We start from the raw sequence: 26,999 nt of genomic DNA, 5'->3' as shown, positions 1-26,999 counted from the left end.
CTAACATTCACCCATGCTCTCACTGAGAGGCTGACAGGACTACTTGAAACTCCAGTCTCATTGCAAAGAGTACTACCCTCCATAAAAGACTACTCCGAATCTTCAGACACTGTTCTCTGCCAACCTCATGTGACAAAAAGCAAAGAATGACTTGGGGGATCAGGGGAGTGGGTGAGGTATTTAAGCCTTTGGCAGGGGTGTCTGCCTCCTCCTAGTGGCCAGGTTCTTAAATTCCCACAAGCAATGAAGCAGTGGACTATCCTCCCCTTAAGATGGAAAAGGGCTATTCTCTATGCAGAACGTACTAGCCACCCCAGGGGCAGAACTTTTTTTTGTTCTCTGCGATGAAATTTTGCCCTTACTCTGTGTGCATCAGGACAGATTCATGTACAGCCTGTGTATAATATATATATATATATATATATATATATATATACATACATACATACATACATACATACATACATATACACCCACCGACTCATATATATATATATAATCCCTGCACCATTGATTCAGCATGCAAAGGTCTCATAAGAAAATGAGCAAAGGGGATCGCGTTCGATGCTGAGGTCATGAGACCTAAAACTTCTATGCATATAGCCACTGAAGGGAATGATCGAGAATGAAGGTTTCAACAGGCAGAAACCAATTTCATTTGTCTGTCTGTTAAAGACAGGGTCATGGACACTGAATCCATCTGGAAACCTAAAAAAATGACCCTTGTCTGAGGACTCAAACTCTTCGGTAAATTGATCCTCCAACCATATTTTTGAAAAAACACCACAAGTTGATTTGTGTCCAATTCTGCTAAATAAGGATTGAGCCAGTACCAAGATATCGTCCAAATAAGGAAACACTGCAATACCAATCTCTCTGATTACAGATAGAAGGGCACCAAAAACCTTAGAAAAGATTCTTGGAGCTGTTAGGCAAAATGGAAGAGCAACAAATTGGTAATGCTAGTCTAGAAAAGAGAATCTCAGAAACCGATAGTGGTCTGGATGAATCGGAATGTGAAGATACGCATCCTGTAAGTCTATTGAGGACATGTAATGACCTTGCTGAAAAAAGTCAGAATAGTCCTTATAGTCACCATCTTGAAAGTTGGGACCCTTACAAATTGATTCAAAAACTTCAGATCCAGAACTGCTCTGAAAGAATTTTCCTTCTTCGGGACAATGAATAGTTTTGAATAAAAACCCAGACCCAGAAGTGGAACTGGTACAATTACCCCTGAAAGCTCTAGATCTGAAACACACTTCAGAAAGGCCTGAGCTTCACAGGATTTGTTAGAACGTGAGAGAGAGAAAATCTTCTCACAGGAGGTCTTATTCTGAAACCTATTCGATACCCCTGAGAGACCATATTCTGAATCCAATGATACTGAACGGAACCTGCCCAAACGTCTTGAAATGTCAATCTGCCCCCCACAAGCAGAACTAGATTGAGAGCCGTGCCTTTGTGCGGTCTTGGGGGCTGGCTTCGGGTTTCTTATAAGGTTTGGATTTATTCCAACTCGAAGATGACTTCCAATTGGAGCCAGAGTCCTTAGGGGAAGTAGTGGTTTACCGTTTTCTATTCTGACAAAAGGAACAAAACCAATTAGAAGCTTTAGATTTACCTCTTGGGGCAAAAAAAAACTCCCTTCCCCACCAGTAATAGTGGAAATTATAGAATCCAACTGGGAACCAAACAAATTATTACCCTGGAATGATAGAGATAGTAACCTAGATTTAGATACCATGTCAGCATTCCATTATTTGAGCCATAAAGCTCTTCTACCTAAAATATCTAAAGACAGATTTAACATTAATTTTGATGATATCAAAAATAGGATCACAGATAAAATGATTAGCATGTTGAAGCAATGAACAATGCTATGCAAATCAGAATCTTTTTGCCCATGTGCTAAGCTATCCAACCAAAAGGTTGATGCAGCTGCAACATCAGCCATAGAAATGACAGGTCTGAGAATATAGCCAGAATGTAAATAAGCTTTCCTTAGATAAGATTCAATTTTCCTATCTAAAGGATCCTTAAAAGAGGTAATATCTTCTTTAGGAATAGTAGTATGCTTTGCAAGAGTAGAAATAGTCCCATCAACCTTAGGGACTTTTTCCCAAATCTCTAACTTAGCTACTGGCAAAGGATATAAAACTGTTTAAACCTTGGAGGAGTAAAAGTATCAAGCTTAGACCAGACCATCCCTTAGCAATCACATCAGAAATAGCATCAGAAACAGGAAAAACCTCAGGTGTAATCACAGGTTCATAGACAGAATTTAAACGTTTACTGGATTATCAAGAGGTCCAGACCCCTCAATATCCAAAGTTATCAACACTTAAAGAACAAACATACTCAATCTTAAAACGATAAGTTGATTTATCAGTGTCAATGTCTGAAGTAGGATCTTCTGAATCAGAGAGATCCTCATCAGAGGTGAATATATCAGTATGTCATTACAAATTTCATCAATATTATGAGAAGTTTTAAAAGACCTTTTACGTTTATTTTAAGGCGGTATAGAGCCAAAGCCTTCTGTATCGCATCAGCAATATAATTTTTCATATCAACGTGGTTATCATGTACTTTAGATGTTGAAGGAATAGATACTGTACTAGCACTAATAGAAATCTCCACTAGCTTATAACAGATACACTTAGCTTTGGTAGAACTGTGTTCATGCAGCATGGTTCCTACAGCAGCTTCTGAGAAAGGATCAGATTGAGACATCTTGTAAAATGTACAAGAAAAAAAAACAACATTTAAACAGAAATATCTTATTTCCAAATATAGCAGTTTCTGGAATGGGAAAAAACGCAAATGCTAAAATTGACCAAAAAAAGGCAAATCACATAGCCCTCTGAGCATAAAGAAGGCAAGGAGCATATAGGAAGTGGGGTAAAACTTTATTTTGCATGACGCAAAAGAAAGTTGAACATTTTTTGGCGCCAACAAACATCCGGAAATGATGCAACTCGCGCCAAGAATAAAGCAATAACAGCATTTTGCGCCCTTGCAAGCCTAATTTGCCCACAAGTTTTCAAAGAAAAAAAAACAAGTCAAATTGGGAAAAAAAGACTATACCCCAGGTAAGAGAAACTTTCTTAAACATGATTCCCATAACAAAACTGCCAGACTGCAAAGGGAAATACACATAGATCTGACTCATGGCAAATAAGTAAAATACATATATTTAAAACTTTATATTTATACATAAAGCTCCAAACCATAGGCGAGTGTCTTAAATAATGATACATACTTACCGAAAGACACCCACCCACATATAGCCGATAGCCAAACCAGTACTGAGAACTATCAGCAGAGGTAATGGTATATAAGAGATGAATCCCTATGACCGATAGAGAACCCTTGAAAAAGATTTCCCAAGAGGGAAACTATAAAATCAATAGGCGATACTCTCTTCACATCCCTCTAACAAACACTGTACTCAGAGGCAATACAAAAAAATTAAGAACACCAAGCTGCGCTTCTCAGTTGGATCAAATACCTTTTAAAAATCCTATATAAGTTCATAGGAATGTCCCTTATGGGATCCACTTATGTAAGTTCATAGGAATGTCCCTTATGGGATCCACTGTTGTTGAATCTTATCTCAAAATAAAGGTATTTGGTTAAACTGTATAGTGCCAAAAAAATTCATTAAGGAGAATGTAATCACTCTTTTGGATAATGTGTGGATTATTGTAACAACCAATATAGTAATTGGTGAGACTCTGTAATCACAGAGAAATACAATAAATAAACAGTAAACCGTATTGGTATATAAAAAATGTAGTACAGAATCAATCGTTAGGTAGACACAATGATTACGGGAAAACAAATACTTCCCAAATGTGGTGAGACGAGTGGGTGCTGCTCCAGAGTTAGACATAGGGCTGTGATCCTGATCTCGGAAGTTGCTGCAAAAAAGAAAAAAAGACACAGAGCGCATCCCACTCTAAGTGTAACACCGTTTTATTAGAACAAACATCCAAAGCGAGTAAATCGCACATACAATGTAAAAGAAATTAAGAGGCAAAATCACCAAGTCCGTTAGCCGGATGCTGGGGGTGTATTCTCCGTCACCTCGTTGGCACGATCCTCAGGTAAGCTTCCGGAAAGCCGTGAGGGGACTCACCGTACCGAGGGATACTCCGTGTTCAGCACCAGCGTTTCAGTGACCGGGAGAGGGTGTTGATGCCGCCTCAACGCGTTTCCTCATGCTACGACCTGACTTTTTCAAGAGGATATATCTGACTGAGTAGTTGTAGTTCGTTTTAAAAGGCCCGGGCTGGGCGCGTCTCCCATTGGAGAAATATCATTAGCTATGAGTCATCAAATACCTTTTGAGCAAGGTTAGCACATATGTCACATCGGTCCGATCATTTGCATAGAAGACACTATAATAAATGTATATAAAATACATGTAAGGTACATTTGTATATAAAATGACATTAAATTAAAATTAGATTAGCTAAAAAACATTTCATAGGGAATTTCATTCAAATAAACAACAAAATCGAAACTGGTTTAAAAACAATATTAAAAAGACAATATTTCTGTGAGCTTAGTATTCAATTGGCAAGATATAATATGAGATTACAATTTATTTTCATCATGTGTAACACATAGGGGAAAATACAGTACCCTCGAGTATGTACTCATTATAAAGGACCACACTAATACAAAAAACAATCCTTTGAACAATTAATACAGAATCAGCAGATATGTCAGCGAGTGAATTCTTGTATATGATTCTCTGGGAACAATCTGTATAATTAGGTACATTTGTATCTAAAAGAATTTAAGGAAATAGAGAACAAAGAAGGATGATCTACAGAAGTGTATACGCAAGATGACACTTAAAACATTTTCTAAAACAACCAGCTACAGAAAGGATACAATCGAAAACAGTAGAATGTTTAGACGGAAACGATACTAACACCTTACATATTTTAGAGACACTAAATGACGAGATCCCCACACAAGAAACAACACAATTAGATTTTAGCATCCATGAAGAATTCGAAGGGGAAATGATCAAACATACTAGTTTTAAAAAAAACATCTAATTTCAACCCTATAGGTGCACAGGGTGAATACATCAAAATTTTCAATAGATTAGTGAGCACAGACCTGTCTAGATTGTGGGCGTAGAAAAATGGAACATGGGTTAACAAGTTCAATGATAACTTGTCCCGACAAGAAAGAACCACCCTACTAACTCTAAAGAATAATTCTGAGATAATTATTAAGATGGCAGACAAGGGGAGTGGGGTTGTAATACGGGACAAATCAGATTATCTTAAGGAAGCGACTAAAATCTTGAGTGACCTTTATACTTAGAGGAAGTTAACATTTAATCCTACTAATCTATATGTTAAAGAATTAACGTCAATCCTTACAAATGCAAAATCTGACGGCATTTTGAAAAATGAAGAATTCCAATTCCTTCTAGACAGGGATCCATCCTAGTATCCCCATATTCTACCACCTCCCCAAAGTCCATAAAACTTTGGTGGACCCTCCAGGTAGGCCGATAATTTCTGGAATAGATTCTCTAACCAGTAACTTGTCGGCCTACATAGACTTCTTTCTTCAACCTCTAGTTAGGAATACGAAATCCTTTTTAAAGGACACAACTGAGACAATTAAATTGCTTGAAGGCCTAATATGGGAGCAGGATTTTTTTATGGTTGACATGTGATGTCACATCTTTATATACCTGCATCCCTCACGAACTTGGCATCAAAGCAATAAAAGATAATCTAGTCAATAGTGACCTTCCATCCAGACAGGTAGATTTCATTATCAAAAGCATACATTTTATTTTAACACACAACTATTTTGAGTTTAACTCACAATTTTATTTACAGTTACAGGGCATTGCGATGGGGACGACTTTTGCCCCATCGTATGCCAATTTATTTATGAATTTCTTTGAAAATAATTTTATTTGGTCAAATAATCCATTCAGTAGCCAGCTGTACAAATACTTCAGATATATTGATGATGTCATCATCATCTGGAGAGGTAAGGAGGAACAGATTGCAAATTTCATTGAACATATCAATAGTAATAAACTGAATCTAAAATTCACCACTAAGATAGAAAGGGAACGGATTGAGTTTTTAGATTTAGCCCTATTTGTTGACAAAGACCAAAAAATTGCAGTCCAGAACTATAGGAAACCAACCGGCAAAAATGGTTTCCTTAGTGCTAAAAGTGGACATTTGCGAAGATGGAAAAGGAACATCCCTTTGGGGCAGTACCAGCATATCCGCAGAAACTGCACCCACTTTGATGATTTCCTTACAGAATCTGCAGTTTTGGACTATAGGTTCCAAGAAAAGGGCTATGATCCAGCCCTTCTTGTGAACGTCAAGGATAAGGTGATAAATATGGATAGGAAGTCCATGCTTAACACCAATAACAATAGGACTACTCAATGTAATTTAGGGGATAAAGAGAATATAAGATTTATCACTACATACAGTCAAGGGAGCAGAGATAGAAAACATTCTGAAAAAGCACTGGAATGTACTTACCCTAGATCCCATATTAGGTAAGGTCTTACCCGAAAGACCAACTGTCATTTTTAGAAAAAATAAAGATCTAAAAAATCTACTAGCACCTTCAAAATTTAAAAGGAGTACAGAAACCAATTTCTACTGATAACAAATATTGGCTCAGTAGAACCAATGGCACCTGGCCCTGTAGAACAAAGAATTGCAACATGTGCAATCGTATCATCAGGGGGGATACGTTCAAAGATGCAAATAGTTCAAAATCATATAAAATAAAACACAAATTCTCTTGCAAATCAACGTTTGTAGTATATCTGCTTAGGTGTGAATGTCAATGTGTCTATGTAGGGCGCACTAAAAGACTTATTAAGAACAGGTTTAGTGAGCACCTAAATAAAATCAAGAACAAAGTAGACAATCATAGTGTCCCCTACCATTTTATTAATTACCATAATGCCAATAACTCTGGATTACGGATAATGGTGTTAGATTGGATAGCCCCCAACAGCTGCAAGAATAGGCTCAGGAGTCTGACTACGTGAGACATATTGGAATCACGAACTCCAAACCTTGAATACTTCCAGTAAGAAGGGCCTTAACATCGACTTAGACTTACAAGCCTTCATGTAAAGTCTTAAATAGAATGAACTTGCTTCTTGAATCATCCTTCTTTGTTCTCTATTTCCTTAAATTCTTTTAGATACAAATGTACCTAATTATACAGATTGTTCCCAGAGAATCATATACAAGAATTCACTGACTGACATATCTGCTGATTCTGTATTAATTGTTCAAACTATTGTTTTTTTTAATTAGTGTGGTCCTTTACGAGTACATACTCGAGGCTACTGTATTTTCCCCTATGTTACACATGATGAAAATAAATTGTAATCTCATATTATATCTTGCCAATTGAATACTAAGCTCACAGAAATATTGTCTTTTTAATATTGTGTTTAAACCAGTTTCGATTTTGTTGTTTATTATGAATGAAATTCCCTATGAAATGTTTTTTAGCCAATCTAAATTTAATGTCATTTTATATACAAATGTACCTTACATGTATTTTATATACATTTATTATAGTGTCTTCTATACAAATGATTGGACCGATGTGACATATGTGCTAACCTTGCTCAAAAGGTATTTGATGACTCATAGCCAATGATATTACTCCATTGGGAGACGCGCCCAGCCCGGGCCTTTTAAAACGAACTACAACTACTCAGTCGGATATATCCTCTTGAAAAAGTCAGGTCGTAGCCTGAGGAAACGCGTCGAGGCGGCATCAACACCCTCTCCCGGTCACTGAAACGCCGGTGCTGAACACGGAGTATCCCTCGGTACGGCGAGTCCCCTCACAGCTTTCCAGAAGCTTACCTGAGGATCGTGCCAACGAGTTGACGGAGAATACACCCCCAGCATCCGGCTAACGGACTTGGTGATTTTGCCTTTTAATTTCTTTTACATTGTACGTGCGATTTACTTGCTTTGGATGTTTGTTCTAATAAAACGGTGTTACACTTTGAGTGGGATGCGCTCTGTGTCTTTCTGTTTTACTGTACTCAGAGGAATTGGGCTTCAGATTGCTTAGAAGCGCTTATAGAAGAAATCATAAAAATCAAGCACAAACTTACTTTTTGACCTCCATAGGAGGCAAAGTTTGTAAAACTGAATTGTGGGTGTGGTATTTATAGGCACTTTCAGGTTTCGGAAACTTTGCCCCTCCTGGTAGGATTGTATATCCCATACGTCACTAGCTCATGAACTCTTGCCAATTACATGAAAGATAACAACCCCAATACCTCATGGGGAAGCTAATCACCTGCAAATTAAAGAGGAATGTGACATAGTCCAAAAAAAAGCAAATCCTATTCTTTCATATGAGACTAATTCCCCCCCCCCCCCCTTAATAAAATAGGGGATTATAATATCCGTCCTCACCTCTCCCATTTAAAACTTCTCTTCTTGCATGGTGATTGCTTGCATGTTATGTTTTTTTTAAAATAGCTTGTGCAGCCCAGCCCACTGTTAACATGCATTCAATTGTGTGAGAGCAGGGATCGTCAATCATGTCAACATTTTACATGCAGGTTTTTAGAAATGCAGTATTGGAGAGTAATTAAAATAAAACTTATCAATGTTATGGGGTACTTATTATAGTGTAATGTGGTCATGGCCTTTAAAAAGGCAGGCAACATTTGTTAAAGGGATATTAAACACTGAGATGGTAATATAAAATGATAAATTATATATACAAAAAAAAAAGGTTTTGCAATATACTTTCATTTATTTTGTACCGTTTCTGTAATTCCATTCTGAAATTGTGAGCTTTTCAGTCCCTGTTAGAAATGTAAGTGCAGGACACTTATATGTAACACAGCCATTGGCTGCACACCCTAGTGACTTATTTATAACGGTCTGTAATTGGCTACAACTGAGAAGGTAATCTAAGTTACAACATGGCAGCTCTAATTGTTTTATAGACACTAAAACTCTACACATATTTTATCAATATTAAAATAACAAATGAACTTAAACAAAATAGAACTACATGTTACACTCAGACCAGTCTTTTCTTTAAATAAATACTAGATAGAATGATTGTGTTTAATATACCTTTAATATCTGAAGGGTTTATACTGCTGTTAATAGCCCTCGTCTGTCTAATCCCAATGCTCCACACTTGAAATAAAAACACAAGATGCAAAACGTGTATCACTTCCTGGAATTTTATTCCCATCTGATCTACCTTCCAAAAACAGGGACACAAATTAAAAGCATACTAAAGAGAAACTTTTTGGGTTGATAGTATTTGCATTGCAGCCACCCAAAGCAATTAGTGCCTCAGTTTGACATCAGTACTTGGACCAGAGAAATTGAGTGACATCATTAAATAGGCAGTAAGATAAATGAGAAAAACAAACCAAAGAAAGGTTAAATGGTACTTTGAGAACACTGGTCAGATTTGATATAGCAACTTTACATAAAAACATATCTGCACAGTGAATGCAGAATGAAAATTAGCTTGCGTGTGAAAGGACTGTATACAACACAATAGTGCTTACTTTTCCATAACCACTGTTTAATCTTGCAGCAAATACACTATAGGGAAAAAGGCTGGAACGGTCCCGTAGACATCTTTTAAAGTCTAGCTGTTAGAACATTTGTGGGGGTTTTTATAAGATACTTGCATACATTCAGCCTTACAAGGTGCGCAAGTGATGGATCTACATACTTATATACTTTGATCAGACAAACCTACAAATATGTACCATGCTGCGGGCAAAACAGGGCAACTGTAAATACAGCTTGGCCAGCAATAAAAACAGCCAGGAGTGTAAAATTCAGGTTAAGACTTTGTCCCAGAAACATTTGAATTAAGCCATAAAAATAACACCATGCCATCCCTTTATCATACCTTCTCCACCACTAACTATATATGCTGACCAAGTCTCCCATCAACTTACGAGACATGTGTTTGATATCCTGGTCCAGACTTTATTATTAAAGTATGATTAGTTTTCCTGAGACACTTTAGTTTTACAGACAGAAAAGCAGCAACCAAACCATGCCTCTCCCTTAGAGTGCTTTTTTATTAGCAGCTTATTTATGTGGCCTCTTCCTGGTACATTTTGATTTACAAAAAATTGGCAACATGGAGAAAACAAGAAGCCATAGGAAATAGTACAGGGTGGTGGATTGGGCCAAAAAAATATATTTTATGTATATATTTCCCACCCCAATTCTTAGGATTAAGAAAAAAAAAATTCCAGCCACCAAGCTGGCCTAAGTGCGTTTAACATGTGCGTGCTGACAACGGCCTTGGTGACTAATTGTTTTAGGTCTTAGAACAAAGACTACCAATAGACTTTGGTAAAGACACTGTAATTAGTTACCAATGGTAAACGTTTTTGAGAGCAAGGGTAGAAATGGGCAGCATCCCTTTTCCACCTCCCCCTTTTGGGAACTGCTGTAATAAAACACACCTTTTGAGACAGAAGCACAAATGAAAGTACAGCACATAGATGGTAAACTCCAGACAAAGTTAAACTCTATTTCCAGCCTAAACCCCAAGTAAGGAGAAGGTGCCTCTTGTAAACAGCTTCTCAGAAATATTTTGAACATCTATCTCACTGAGTGGGATATATTTAATATCAATATTAAGCAATTTGTGTTTATGTATTGAACAGTGTTGTGTTAATATAATGAACATGACTAGAATGCTTCTCTTATAAAAGGTGCCATTCTTGATAAGGCTGTGTAACCAAGCATACACACACTCTTCTCAGTCTATGTACTCCGTAGCAAGTATACTGGAGAACTAGAAAATGATGGTAGTGCTTTGGAATGAAACCTGTGTTCAAGCATACTCTGACATTATACAGCAAGATGCCATAATTGATTAGAAACTAAAAGTATTTGTTCTGTGTTATATTGGTACACTGCTAGAGGTTGGACCCTCCGCTCAAAGCATGAAAAAGTACATTAAAATGTTAAAAGGCATTATGCAGGCTGGGAACAGATTAACCGTGCCTGGAGCAGCTCTACAAGACGTGCTTTGGTATTGGGCTTTAGTGCCCTGCCCTCCTCTCTTCCTGTCTTTTGGTGATGATGTATTTGAAGAATTCATACACAGACCATGCAATGGCTGTGGAGGGCATCTGATAGATCACCCTGGCCTGAACTCCTCGAAAGTAGGCAGTGAAACCACCTACTTGGTAAACCGTCCTGAAGGCATTAGCCATGCCTGTGATATGTCCACTGATATTGTGAGAATTCAAGGCCAGGCATTCCTGTGTGTTGAGCAGGGTTTTACAAACGTCTAGTGGTGTAGTGACAGCAGCAGCCACAGCCCCTGCACAGGCCCCAGAGACCATGTGTGAAGTTGGATTGTATTGTCTGTGAGGATTTAGAAGCTCCTGCAGATACTCATAAGTCATGAAGTGAATCGCCTGGAATGGGATATTCATAGTCAGTTGTGTTGTGTAGCTTCGGTAAAAGGCACCAGCGCCCTCATTCTGCCACACAGCCCTCATACAGTCAGTCACTCGCCGGTACGGAGAATTGTACATCTGCATTCTCTGCTTGACCACTTTGGAACACGATTTTTAACAGCAATAGCCAAAAGGTGGAGACCGATCCGGATAGTTCATGAAGATTCACCCAGGACAACATAAAAATAAGAGTTAATGTAAGTCACTGTGCATAATTCACACATTTAGAACTAGACATACAATTTTTCATTATTTGTGATTTGCTGCTAAAATTAATCACTAAATAGCCATGCTTTGCAACATTCAGTTGATTCCAACACCGTATTTATTAGAAAAGTGCAACACACAAGTCTATATTTGCAGAGGTGTCTTGCACTTTTGCTCTGATAAATCCAATGTCGAACAAACTTAAAAGGGACAGTCAAGTCCAAAAAAAAAAAAAAAAAAAAAAACTTTCATATTTCAAATAGGGCATGCAATTTTAAACAACTTTCCAATTTACTTTTATCACTAATTTTGCTTTGTTCTTTTGGTATTCTTAGTTGAAAGCTAGACCTAGGAAGGCTCATATGATAATTTCTAAGCCCTTGAAGGCCACCTCTAATCACATGCTTTTGTATTTGCTTTTCACAGCAGGGGAGAGCTAGTTCAGGTAAACCCTATAGGTAACATTGTGAGAACGCCCATGGATTGTGGCAGACACTGCACTAATTGGCTAAAATGAAAGTCAATAGATAATAAATAAAATGTCATGTGATCAGGGGGCTGTCAAAAGATGCTTAGATACAAGTTAATCGCAGAGGTAAAAAGTGTATTATAACTGTGCTGGTTATGCAAAACTGTGGAATGGGTAATAAAGGGATTATCTATCTTTTAAAACAACAAAAATTTGTGTTGACTGTCCCTTTAACTATAGCTGAATTTCTCATTTGTCTGAGCAGCAAATCACAAAGAATGAAAAAATACTCATCTGTTAAAGGACATAAAACAGAACTTTTTTTTCCATAATTCAAATAGAGTATGTGATTTTAAAACAACTTTCCAATTTACTTCGGTTATCTAGTTTGTTTTGTTAGAGTGATATTTGTTATAAAGGATACCTAGGTAGGCTCACTCAGGAGCTGCCGATTAGTGGCTTCACATATATGCTATCATGTTATTGGCTCACTCAATGTGTTTAGCTAGCTCCCAGTAGTGCTTTGCTGTTGCTACTTCAAAGGATACCAAGAATGAAGCCTTGGCCCACCAGATGTTTCAGAATTACATTTCCCATTATGCTCAACTGGACTTCAGAGTGCCTAAGCATCATGGGTAAAATAGTTCAGAAACATCAGGAGTGCCAATGTTCCACAACCCTGCTCTATTGAATCAAAAGAAAAGGACATGAAACAATTCTTTTAAGAATCAGCATACTGAAATCAAAACATTATGACCCACTCACATTGGTAGTGTTTTATGGTCAATATTTAGATAATCCCTTTATTACTCATTCCCCAGCTTTGCATAACCAACAACATTGTAATTATTCCTACTATTTATCTAAGCCTCCATTAAACTGCCCCCTTATCTCAGTGCTTTTTACAAACTTGTATTTCAGCCACTTAGTGCTGACTCATGCATAACTCCACAGGAGTGAGAATAATGTTTATCTAAATGACAAACATGAACTAGCACAATCTAACAGTGAAAAGCTAATATAAAATGCTCTGCGATAAGAGGCAGCCTTTAAGGGCCGAGAAATCATCTACCTAGATTTAGCCTTAAACAAAGAATGCCAAAAGAACAAAAGCAAATGTGATAAACGTAAACTGGAGTGGTTTAAAATTGCATGTCCTATCGGAATCATGAAAATGTAATTTTGACTTTACTGTCCCTTTAAGATCTTGAGATACTTCAGACATTTTCTGCTTATTAATTTGCACCCAGAGCAGATTACTGAATGTTTGACAAGTTATGCAAAATAGGAACAGCTGCACTAAAACCAGGAAGATGTGGGCTAAATGCTGCATTAAACAAATCTCTGAATATCAAAACTTCAAGGTACACCTTATTTACAGGAATACGCCCTCTACACTAAAGTCAAACTGTGCACATGATTATTCAGTATTACCTTTTCTGCACCCTTCCAACAAATGAAATGGATCTTTTAGTCAAAAGCAAGCTTTTTACCAATAGAGCAGTTTTGCCTATAAACCACACGCTCAAATGTAATTGTGAATTAACACTAAGGGCAAGATTATAAGTAAAGTGCTAATTTATTGCGCACCCGTGCTATAAATAACCAGCTATTCCAAGTGGCTGGTTATTGCTACCATAAGTTTGCAGTAGCAATTAGCGCTCAGAAAATTAACCAGAGATCAGATCTCTGGTTAATTCTCTAAAAGTGCCCCCAAAAGAGGGTCTTATTTTAATAGACATGCATACATACTGCACTAGGCAGGTATAAGGGTTTAAAGATTGGCAGGTGTGGGGTGTTTTGAGCGCAAATATTGCTTTAGCGTGAGCAATATTTTGTGCTCAACTCGTAATCTGACCCTAAGAGTGAATATGCAGCATGATGCTCAGAAACTAAGGGGATACATTTGCATAGAGCATGTGATTTTTGCATTACTAATTCAAGCTCAACAACAAATTAGAGCACATCATGCTGTAGTATGTACCCAATAAAATGCCTGTTATGGGACACACTTCTTAAAATTATTTCCACCCCCCAGATATCAGCTACCAAAACTGTTGCAGGTTTCCCTTGATAGCGGCTATATTGCCCACGCCAGTCACTGTAAAAATGCAGGTTCCTTTTACAAGGCATCAGCTGCATAAAAGAGGTGGCTCACACTACACACAAGCTACTCTTCTATGCAGCCAACGCCCTCATCCTTAACAGGAGCAAACACACCCGAGTGAAGGCGACAGATCTGTGGAGCCAATATCTGGGGAATACAGCATCATGTGGTGCTAAAATGTATTAGCATGTCATCATTGCATTATACTACAGCATGATGTAAAATTATTGACATTAGCAGTCCCTTTAAATAACTTCCAGCAACACTTCATCATAATTTGTTGCTGCCACTATGTGAAGAGGTTTGTTTCTAATAAACCAGTATATATAACCTGTCTTTGAAGAACATTTTAGCCACGGCTGCCATTTTTCTTTCTTGTGAGGTGATGTAATTTCCCCAGTGAGCAGTTGGGGGGGGGGGGGGGGGGGAGTTAAAGTGAATGTAAAGTCATCCTCTGTTCTAAACACCTGTGTAACATATGTCAATAAAAAAAACTATAGTTTCATTCATGAAATTCTACCTTTTTCAATAGTTAGCTTTATTTTCATAATTTTAGCCTTGTTTTTGCTGAAATCAACCTCCTCCCGGCATTCGCGCTCCGTTCCTCAATTTTTTGATTGACGTCTTGATAGCCAATAACGTCTCTAACCACAGGGGGACCCACCCCATTACAATGACGTAATACATCTTCATTGCGCATGCGTTCATTTGCGGTGTAAAGCTAATGTAATATAAGCTCGTGCACATTTCGCGCATGCGCATTATACCGAAACACAGCGTCGCAATAATTAAAAAATTAAGAAATTACTGGATAATAGGTTAGACTTCGCTCCTGTCCTTCACCACTCGCAACAATAGTTTTCATTGAATGGAGTTAGACTCATTCAATGAATACTATGTTGATGAAAAGCGGAAACAGGAGTAATGCATGCGTAATTGAAAGAATACACGGGAGCGCGCAGTGCCGATACGTAAACAGCGGATGGGGCCGCTGTTTACGTAAGATGGGGGAGAATAAGCAAACAGAGTGGGAGGAGCGGGTAAGTGAATGACCGATAATACTAATATAAAATAACATCGCAATAATACATTTTATTAAAAAAGGATTGTGGCGGTATGCTTTAGCGTATGATTCTCTACAACTATATATAATACAATATTGAAAAATTTACATTCACTTTAAACCAGACATGATGCATGACAACTAGAATAAACAAACTGCTCTGAAAAAAAAATCTGATGGGGGTGGATCTGTGCCCTGGAAGACAGAGGTAATGATAATTTAAAGGGGCAGTCTAATTTTCTAATAAAATGCTATAATTTGTTAGAGCATTATATTATTACAACATGAACGCTCACTGGTAACTGCAACCCTTGCAAAGAAGCTATGCACAAATCGGCAAACTAGAAGAGATCCCATGAAAGTTGTGTGCAAAACGAGACCAGTGCTGCTACTTGCGTGTGCCATACCCTGCTCATTTGTGCCACTATAGCTCTTATGTGCAAGTCTATGTGATGGAGAATGCCATGTCTAATTTACTTCTAATCATTCTCTTGGTATCTTTTGTTGCATAGCAGGGACATACTGTAAACTCAGAAGCATGCATGTGTATAGAGCACTATATGGCAGCAATTTTTCTACAATGTTATCCATTAACAAGCACACTATATAGCAGCACTATTTCCTGACATGTAGAGCTCCAGGCCCCTACCTAGGTATCTCTTCAACAAAGAACATAGGAATGAAGAAAATGTAATAGTAAAAAGTTAATTGGAAACTTTTTAAAAATTCTAAGCTCTGTCTGATACACAAAAGAACATTTTTGTATTTCATATCCCTTTAACTTTGCAGTGGTTAAACAAAGATACCAGCTAGCAGTTGTATAATAAAAGGTTCTAGAGAATTTTATTACATTAGAGTTTTATAAACATTTTGCCTTTATTATCACAAGCACTTAAAGGACCAGTCAACACAGTAGATTTGCATAATCAACAAATGCAAGATAACAAGACAATGCAATAGCACTTAGGGGGATATTTATCAAAGGTCTGGTAGACCTGATCCGACAGTGCGGATCAGGTCCGCCAGACCTCGCTGAATGCGGAGAGCAATACGCTCTCTGTATTCAGCATTGCACCAGCAGCTCTTGTGAGCTACTGGTGCAATGCCACCCCCTGCAGATTTGCAGCCAATCGGCCGCCAGCAGGGAGGTGTAAATCAACCCAATCAGGTTGATTTTCAGCGATGTGCATCCGCATGCTCAGAGCAGGCGGACAGGTTATGGAGCAGCGGTCTTTAAACCGCTGCTTCATAACTGCTGTTTCTGGCGAGCCTGCAGGCTCAACAAAAACACGGGCCCTCAAGCTCCTTCCGGAGCTTGATAAATGGGCCCCTTAGTCTGAACTTCAAAATTTTTTTCTGACAATTTTAAGTTATGTCTTTTTCCACTCCCCTTGTACCATGTGACAGCCATCAGCCATTCACAAATGCATACACATACCATGTGACAGCAGCCATTCACAAATGCATACACATACCATGTGACAGCAGCCATTCACAAATGCATACACGCTTATTCTTGCACATGCTCAGTAGAAGCTGGTTACTCAAAAAGTTTAAATATAAAGAGACTGTGCACATTTTGTTAATGGCAGTAAATTGGAAAGTTGTTTAAAATTGCATGCTCTATCTGAATAATGAAAGGTTAATTTTGATTGAGTGTCCCTGTATATCTGCCTCTGAATGGTTGGATCTAGCTTCCCATTGTTTAATTTAGATTTTCAATATTTTCAGCCCCCGACTGCCAGAAAAATACACCATAATGTGCTGTAGCTTTCAGTCAACCAAGGCTAAAAATCTTGTAGCAAACGTCAGAGTGCCCCATCATAAATGCAGCTAAAATCACATCCTTTGCTATTATACCAAAAAAAAAAAAAAAGTTGTAGTAACCATTAGAGTGGTACTGATAACAAGCGTTTCTGCTCTCCTATGTGAGTGTTATTAGTACTGTGCCAATTACTACAGCTGGTTCCCTCCTGTACAACTGTTTTTAAGAATAAATAACAAAGAATATTGTGATTTTAAATGCATTTGTGATAAACACTCTTTGTTAAGCTTGTTTTTACCATTTTGGTTATTGAGGACCGTGCAGGGGTCCTACAAAGTGTCCATTCAATTGGAATTTGCACACTTTCTACTGGAGCTCCCTTCTACGAAGTCTCTAATTGTGGTTTACATCAAACGCCACTTTGCAGCATGCAGGTCCGGAGCACATCTGAAAGAATGGTTTGCACAAATGCCGGCCATCTAAACATCTTTACAGAAGGTGCATTTCACATTGTGAAACATTCATAAATTTAAACATTAGATATCCAAAATAGATTGTTCTTGTCAAACAAAACCACCTCACCTTCAGCAGGATTCATAGCTGCATCATGTAAAAGTGTTGCAACGCACCCAGCTGCTCCTGCAAAACAAAAAACTATCACGAGTGAGGGAGTGAAAGGTTTGCAGGGAAAACACCTTATTTTCTACCCATTGAACAGATGCTCAGAACAAACTACTCTGATTATAGTAAATATAGTCCTAACACCTGACAACTATCAGACGCTTAACCAAATAAAGTAATGAAACAGTATGCAAAACCTTATTCGACTATCAAAAATTACTATATATAATGGTGCACATGGAATGACTTAAGACACTGCGGTCTTTAAAATTGATTGATCAGCATGCTCTAGTTAGCTAGACGCATTTACTACCAGACTAATATCATTCGACCCCATAAAAACAAATTATTGCAATAAAACTGCATCTCTAAATGCATCAGTTTACCCCAAACACACAACTCCAAAATTAAATTTGATCTACCTGGTTTAAAAAGCCATAACAAAAGTTAGTCGTGTTTCATTCCTTTTGCAGGGGTTAAAGCACAGCTCGGGACAGAGCACTGCTGGTTCTGAGTGAAAACTGCCACTGAACCAATCGATAGCACTAGTTGCAAAACCAAGTGTGTGACTAGTGCTACTGATTAGGTGACTGGTAGTTTCCGCTCAGTCAGCAGTGCTCCTAACCTGATCAATACTTTAACTTGTATAACACTTTGCAGGGGTTAAACAGAGCTGGGGCATAGCTAGTGTTAAAATCACATCCTCAATCAAGTTAGAGCATGACATTTTTTGTCATTATTATGGCCCTTTAAAAACTGAAGGATTTATAGTATTTGCAGCCATTTTTTTTTATTATATATTGCCAGCTAACCTACTACAAGGCTTTCAATCACCTCTTCTGTGCATTAATTCCTACACTCAAATGACTTGTGACTAATTTTCATATTAGATACGCTTTAGAATTATTTGGAAATAAAAATAAAGTACAAAATAAAAAAGTTTAACAGATGCAAGAGAAGTGTAGTCCTGGCATGGGCTGGCTTTCAGGGTAAGGAGAGAGATTTCTCGGCACAGCAGACACTGCTCCGACATGGCCGGCACCTCTTCGCGTTTTCCACAGATCCAATGCTGGCACTGAGCTGTGCATCATAGCAGTCTGAACAGATCAAACCGAACAAAACAGGAAGAGAACAAGTGTCTGGTACACATATCAAGTCTGTGCAGAAAAAAAGGTTAGCCATTGTCTCTAAACACCAATGCCCCTGTAGCAGGAAGCTTAAGCAGATATGCAGAAAGCTGTGTGTGTGTGACTGTGTGAACAGGGACTCCCATTAGTCTTTTATAAAACAGTCCTTTAAATCAGTGTTGCCCCAGACTCCTCTTGAGAAGCACTGTTCAGCAGCAAAGGGTATCTAAGTAGTATGTTCATGAACAAGGGCAAGCATATGAACATGATAGTCAGAACAATGCTGTCACTTGTAATCATACAAACTTGCCGCAGGCGGTAACTGAAAAAAAAATGCAGCTATAGCTCAGTTTTCTAACTTTGCAGTCTTATGACCACTCCTGAAATTCTTCTGGGAATTTAAATATGGGGCCAAAATAGATAATTTGTATGGCGTTGGAATAGGACGCAAACTATTTATGAAACTGAGATTACATATGTGCTGCTAAAACAATAGGTAAATATCTATGCAATTGAGGTCTACCTAAAATATGACTGTTCATTATGGTAAAAAAGAAAATCAAATACATGATTTTAAACTCTACTTTAAAAAAAAAAATGTTTAAACAGTTTACTTGACACTAAACTGTACAAACAATATTAGAGTACCAATATATTAAGAAGCATAATAGCTTGGGCTTTAACAGAAGCTAAGCTCTGCTGGATGAGGCAGCACGAGAAGGGAGAATAAGTTATGCTCCCACATAACCAGCCATAGGCATGCTGCCTAGGGAAGGGTTTTAATCATGACTAGGCTTGTTTGTCAATGTGTTAATAGATGCCCATGAATTCAGGAAAGTGGTGCTATGGATTTAGCTTGTAGCAAGCTGCTCTAATTAAAATAAAGATCCTTATCACAAATGTCTCCAATGTTAAAGGCACTGAGATTTCAGATATAGGAAACCGCTGAGCATTACACAGGAATCGTCAATACCATTAGCGATATGGCTATTGCCCCCAGGGCGGATTACGTCACTCAACGTCTTTTTTAATTTTTCATAGCAAGCAAAATACAAGGCGTGAGCAGGGCCTGCTCCTGTTGCTGTAACATTCATTCCTCGCATTGGCCTCCATAATCCTTCTGTGCGGATGATTTTCCCCAGGGCTTCCATCACGTTGCGGTAACGGGCAGCAGGATCTGGCTGCAAACTCTGCATACGGGTCTGTAACAAAAAGAAAAACTAATTAAAAAAAAAAAAAAAAAAAAACTTACAGGACCATTGAATACAGTAGAATCGCATATTCAACAAGTGTTTAAAACAATGCAACAGCACTTGCTCTGAATTTTAACATGAGCAGTACATTTTTTGACAAACATCAAAATGCATTTAAATTTGCTGGCTCACTGTCATGTGACAGCCAATCACAAACTCCTACGTATACACATGCTCATGTGTAGCTGGTGCTTCAGAATGTGTGCACAACGTGATAAAGGCAGTAAATTGGATAGTTTCTTAAAACTGCAGGCTCTATCTGAATCATCAAGTTTAATTTGGACTTTAGTGTTCCTTTAACATTAGCTCATTTAGCTTAGACAGACAGTAAAGTCAAAAATAAACTTTCATGACAGAGCATTCAGTTTTAAGAGAATTTCCAATTTACTTCTATTATCTAATTTCCACTGTATCCTATGATAAAAAGCATATCTAGGTAGGATCAGGAGCAGCAGTGCACTACTGTTTGCTAGCTGCTGATTGGTGGCTACACATATATGCCTCATGTAATTGGCTCACTAGATGTGTTCAGCTAGGTCCCAGTAATGTATTGCAGCTCCTTCAACAAAGGATTACAAGGGAAAAAAGAAAAATGAATAGGATCATGCAAATTTTAAATTTACTTATATCTGAATCAATAAATAAACTTGGGGTTTTATGTCCCTACAATAGTGGCTTAAATGTTAACCTGGGTAGTGTTAAAAACATCCTGGGGAGAACGCTGCATAATATATCCAACTAATCAACTTGTACAGTTCACATTCTACGCTGTTTCTGGTGCATCCAATGAGCCATTTTAAAAGCACAATCACCATGATTTCTAAATAGCCTTCACAGTGAAGTCATAATGTTTATGGAACAACTATTTTCTTAGGGAAAGATAAGGTACATGAGCTCAAGAGGACCCAAACATTATATAAAATAGTTATGCCAAGCAAACATTAACCCTAGGAGTGGCAGTCAGAAGCTTTAGATACATAACATTCCTCACATAATCCTTCAGAGAACAATATTTAAACGTACATACTAACACAAAGATTACATGTGACAATTTGCCTTAAAGGGACACTGAACCACATTTTTTTATTTTGTGATTCAGATAGAGCATGCATGTTAAGCAACTTTCTAATTTACTGCTATTATCAAATTTTCTTCATTCTCTTTGTATCTTTATTTGAAATTAAAGAATGTAAGTTTAGATGCCGGCCCATTTTTGGTGAACACACTGTTGTTCTTGCCGATTGGTGGATAAATTCACCCACCAATAAACAAGTGCTTTCCATGGTACAGAACCAAACAAATAGCTTAGATGCCTTCTTTTTCAAATAAAGAAAGCAAGAGAACGAAGAAAAATTAATAGGAGTAAATTAGAAAGTTGCTTAAATTTGCATTCTCTATCTGAATCATGAAAGAAAAATTTTGGGTTCAGTGTCCCTTTAATAACGGTGTGTTTACCCCTTTTGGGGAGGTTAAAGTCTTCCTCTAAGTTATGTGCTGAACGCCTTAATTGGGGTTAAACTGTTTTCTCAGCTCCCTAATGCAATGACATGCTCAAACACATTAGAACAGTGCTTGACAAATCTGTTTAAAAAAATAGTAGCCAGAGTGCTTGACAAATCCGTTTAAAAATTAGTAGCCAGAGAGATTTAGGAGCCAGACAGTGGTAGTTGTATATAGATATATGGAGAATAAGCCAAAAAGTTACGAGCCAGGGGTACAATCCTAGGAGCCAGTGGCTATCAGGCTCCTGGGTTTGTTGAGCCCTGCATTAGAATGTCCTTTTAATATCCTAATATTCCAAAATTAACCTGATGATTTAAGTGATGTTAAACCGCAGGAGGTTAGAAACGCTAGCTTGCATCTAATGAGTAAAGGATGTAACACACCACGGTATGGCGCGGAGTGTGATGATGCGGCTGTGTGCGCTCAGTATGTCCAGCCTTTTCATCTCTACGCACTTAGCTGTGTCAGGTCACATAGCCGAGTGCTCAAAGTTGAAATATTTGAATTTCAGAAGCAAAACATTGCTTGCAATGCGTCCCAGCCTTAAAGTGAATGTCAATTTTCAGCAATGAGTGCCCGGTTTTTAAAAATACTTTTAAAAACAGGGGCTCTTTCATTGATGAAAGTTTACATTGCACCGGATTTGTAGAAATACTTACCTTTTACTTCTGCAAAGCCGGATCGATGATCCCCCGCCGCCTTCTTCCTGCTGTACAACCACAGCAATGACGAAACTAGCTTCCCCCAATCATAGCCGGGCATCACGAGATGAATGCTCTGGGGTGCAAGCTATGATTGGAGGAAGCCGGTTTTGTCATTTCTGACATCAGCACAGAAGAACTGAGGCTGGTATCGGCGATCCGGCTTTGCAGAAGTAAAAGGTAAGTATTTCTACAAATCCGGTGGAATGTAAATTTTCATCAATGAAAGTGCCCCTGTTTTTAAAATTACTTTTAAAAACCGGGCACTCATTGCTGAAAATTGACACTCACTTTAAAAGTGGACCTTCATTCATAATTTTTACTGCTATGTTTCTTTTTTTATTCATTAAACTAAAATAACCCCATCCATTCACCCAATGCAAAGCTGTATTTCCTATTTACAAGGTGATATTTCCACCTCTTTTCCAATAGCTTCACTAGCCCTACGTCACTCAAAGGTTAGCTAACGCAGCTATTAAGGAGGTGGAAAAGTCACCTTGTGAAAAAAAAGCTTTGCAGTGGGCAGCTGGAATGGGGTAATTTAGTATAAGAATATAAAAAAAAAAAAAAAAATCATAAATGAAGGTCCACTTCGTATACTCATTAGAGGCAAGCTAGTGCGTCACACTCATGTTTACCATCACTTTATCTGCACATTTTGCTATTTATATTTAAAACTGATAAACAGGGACACACTACAGCTGCTTATAATATGCCTCATCCATTTCTACAGGGGAGTGGCATCTGAATTTTTTTTTTTTATTTAAATATATTTTGGGGGGAGATTAGTAAAAAAATATACTGCACAGTATATTTTTATATCCAAAAGAAAACATGCACTGTGCTTAAACATTAATTAAAATCTGATAGTTTTATAAAAATCCACGTGACAGTGCTATGAACAGTATTATATAACAGCACCAACTTTTTATGCAATACGGAGTCAGAGACTGACTAGAGTTGTATTTAAAAGGGTAGCCAAGTCAAAATTAAAGTTTCATTATTCAGAGAGCACATCATTTTAAACAACTTTCTAGTTAACTTCCATTTTCTTTTAAATGTGCACACACAATCTTTATATGCACACTGAGGCACCAGCGCAAGACTCACAGAATATACGTATGCGCATTTTGTGATTGGCTTATGGCTGTCACATGATGCAGTGAGAGTGAAATGATATTCTACTGTGATTAGTGGGCCTTGATTTTCTTTTAATAGTAGTGCTTAACTATAACTGCCAACTGCAAATTCATGTTCATCTCTAACAACAACAATTTGCTAAACTACAGCATGTCGTTACGGTTTATTCAGAGCTCAAATAGCTTTCAATAAAGCCTTTTTATATGTACAGCTTACTCGAAGGATCCAATTACTAATTTTTGTCTGTGTTTTTATTTTTACATAGATGCCAAAACACCTTCTCTGGGAAGCCAACTGAAATCTCAACCACAGAAAAAAATTGCTTAACTCTGTAATTAAAACACACTCCCTTACTGGAATACACAGTTTCAATTTTTTTTTAAATGGCGCCTCCAGTATTGCAATCGTAATGCCACCTTTTTTTTCTGTTTGCAGAGATTGTGATACGCCACGCTTCCATGCTTTACTTGGATACAGAGAGGGTAGGTATTAGACCAAGGTGAGACGTAAACATGACTAAACGCTATATAAATTCAAACTTACTTTCACAAGTATAAATGTAGCTCCGAAAATAGCTAAATGAAGCGAGCGGCCACCTTTCTATAATCAAGCCCTCTGCTGTTTAGAAATAAACGGTTGCAAGAGAAACCTCAAGTGTGCTACAAAGTGTGTGATAATATCCATGATAGATCATCATACAAAGTCACTGGCAGTTGCTCTGAGTGGACGGGTTTACCTTACTGAACACAAAGTAACCTTGAACATACAAAGTCTATATTCCCTGGGATTGGAATAGTTGTACAAAATGAGCATAGCAGGAATTGCTAGTGTACCAGGAATAGTTAGATATGTAACTTCAGCGATTCATGGCCATAAAGCTAGCATCAGGTGATGATATATACACAAAAGTGCAAGCATAAGAATACATTCACAAATCAAAATAACGGGGGGGGGGGTCATAGAATAGATTTGGATGCAAATTATTCTTATTTTGCTCCAGTAAATAAAAAGAGGAAGACTACGACATAGCTTTATTCTTAACTTACATTATAACAGTTCTAAGTACTTGCCCAGTTACCTCCTGGACCTTAGTGCTGCCATGTTTACAGACAGGTAGCCCATTCATAAAAGAATGCTGTATAGTATTACTCATTTTCTCTACTATTAATCTTGCTGTGCAACAAAATTTGGAGTGGACACACTACACTTATGAAACACATGCGACCCTCATTACCCAAAATGCAATCTGCATACTCCCACTGCAATAAATGTGTGCACTTCACTGCTCACTGACGACACAAATAGCCTCAACAGGGTCGTCAGATACCTAGTATTTCAACTGCAAGGCCTGTAAAATAAAGTTTAAAATGATCTGAGGTTTGATGTGGACATTTAGCTCTGGCTAATGAGCGTTGATCCGAGGTCATATAGGAGTTAAAGCTGTAGGCAATTGGGGTCTGAGTAGAGCTTGATCATAAACTCTCATATCACATTCCCCCAAACTGGTTGTGTAGCGTTTTTTGGATCAAACACCAGGTAACTAATCTTTTGCCTGGAAAATAAATATGAGTAATTATTATTAACTGTTATGGGGGACATGTTGCTTATGTATTGTAAAAATATTCTAGTGAAAAAAAAATTGACATGCTCTAAATTGTCAAAGAATGTCATTTTAACAGCAGCAATGCTGCAAGTCTGTGTTTAACTCCTGCAAAGGGTATAAACACACAGATAAAGTACTGTCCAGGGGAGCCACACAACTGCTGGTCCCGAACAGAAACGGACACTGACCCAGTCAGCAACAGCCGTTGCGCAACTGCCAGTGATGCTAGACCGCATTAAACACAGATTTGAAGTGTCTCTAGTGTTAAATTACATGCTGTAACAAATTAGACCATGACTTTTTTCACTAGAATTCAAACCACTGACACATATGGCCTTGTATGTTTGTACCTTTCCCTGGATTCCCAGGATTGAAAAAAAAAAAAGAAAAAAAAAAGGAGTATACTACCCAGCACATATGTACCCTCCTAATGGCCACTTGTGATGACATCCTCAGCTCCCACTGACTTGAGTACAGTACACCCCCTTCACTTGTCTGCACCCCCCCTGCTTTCCATCACTCATGTGCCCCCATAAATGGTGTCTATCACACACTACTAATAACTTGTATACACACTGCCTCAGCTTCACTTTACCTGTGCCATGTCCCTTTCCTGCAGTTTCCACTCTCGTGACCCGAAGCTTCTAGCTTGTGCAGTGAGTAGTGACCACTTTACATTTCCCCTTTGACTTGTGCAGTGTACCCCTTAAATTATACATTTTTCACTTCATGTGCCCCTGTAGCATTTAACTAGTGTAGTATCCCACTTCTTGTGCTCCCCATAGTTTATGTGCGTCCCTACTCTGCTCCCCAAAACGTGCAAATGACCCACTGTGCTTCACGTAACTTCCCACGACTTGTGCGTCCTGACTCGGCTCCCCATACTGTGTGATCCCACTCAACTACCCTTCACTCGTGTGCGTTCCATTTCCCATTCCATGTAATTCATCACCAGTGCGTCCTCCACTGTCCCTCAACAACCTGTGGAGGAGGCCACCAGCCTTCAATGACAAATATAAACCCTGATACATGTGCAGCTCTCGGTGACGTGCACCATCACTGGTTCCCGCCATGTGGCTGCCCCCCGGGATTACAGCCCCTCTCACCTTGACACAGTCTATAGGATACATCAGACAGTGCTCCATAATCCCGGCCACGGCTCCTGCCAACATGTGCGTAGTGACGGTGGATCCCTCGGGTAGCGTTTCGTATTCTGGATCTTTGTCTTTAGGCCCCAACTCCCTAGACCGGCTAGTTGTAGATTCCAGTGTGGATGAGTTCATCACCACTCCTCCGCCCACCTCTGTGTCTGTACTGGGGCCACTTGCTGACCAGCCACGCCGGACCCATGCTCCCAGCATACGGCCAGGATCACCGGGCGAGGCGGTCCGCTCCTTCAGCACAGCCTCCAGTTCCATACTACAGTCCCCAGGTTGATCCTGGCTGCTGAACTGGGCCCCTGAGCGCGGCTGCCTTATTCGAGTTGGACCCGATACCGCCGTGGTGGCGCCACCGAAACGCCCGCAACCCCGGGGCCCAACAACACGCCCACTCAGTGGCCATTGGGAGAGCATTACCCCCAAACGGATGCAGTTGCATAATCACCATACTGATTGGTTGCTGGGGGTGTCATTCATTATTTGTAAATCTTCAATAGGCCAGATACTTCGCCCTTTCGCCTTCTCCTTGTTTTTGGGTTCACTGATTGGCTAAAGTCTATACAGAAAGGCGGGCACATTTAATCTTAATTGTATTGGCTGAATCAGTTGTCTGTAAGAACCCATCCTTTTTTATTTTATAATCTCTTATGTAGCTGTCAGTGTTGCTTTGCCGACTCACGTGGAATGCAATTTTGATTGGCAGGGGGTGGGGCTGCCTGGAGCAGGGCTTGCATGTCACGTGTTATTGTA

The 26,999-nt window shown here is 38.6% G+C and overlaps 1 protein-coding gene across 1 annotated transcript; it reads right to left on the bottom strand.

Moving 5' to 3' along the window:
* Nucleotides 1-9,249: 9,249 nt before the first annotated feature.
* On the bottom strand, nucleotides 9,250-26,678 carry SLC25A28 (solute carrier family 25 member 28). Its single transcript, XM_053692541.1, has 4 exons — nucleotides 26,196-26,678; nucleotides 19,863-20,091; nucleotides 17,724-17,780; nucleotides 9,250-11,628 (listed from the first exon to the last, which is right to left on the bottom strand). Exons 1-4 carry the CDS (start codon nucleotides 26,661-26,663, stop codon nucleotides 11,108-11,110), a joined length of 1,275 nt encoding a protein of 424 aa, XP_053548516.1. The 5' UTR covers nucleotides 26,664-26,678; the 3' UTR covers nucleotides 9,250-11,107.
* Nucleotides 26,679-26,999: the final 321 nt, after the last annotated feature.

The sequence above is a fragment of the Bombina bombina genome, chromosome 9 (genome assembly GCF_027579735.1).
Source record: "Bombina bombina isolate aBomBom1 chromosome 9, aBomBom1.pri, whole genome shotgun sequence".
Taxonomy (NCBI): Eukaryota; Metazoa; Chordata; class Amphibia; order Anura; family Bombinatoridae; genus Bombina; species Bombina bombina.
Note: the sequence above shows the minus strand (reverse complement) of the source record. Positions and strands in the feature narration are given on the sequence as shown.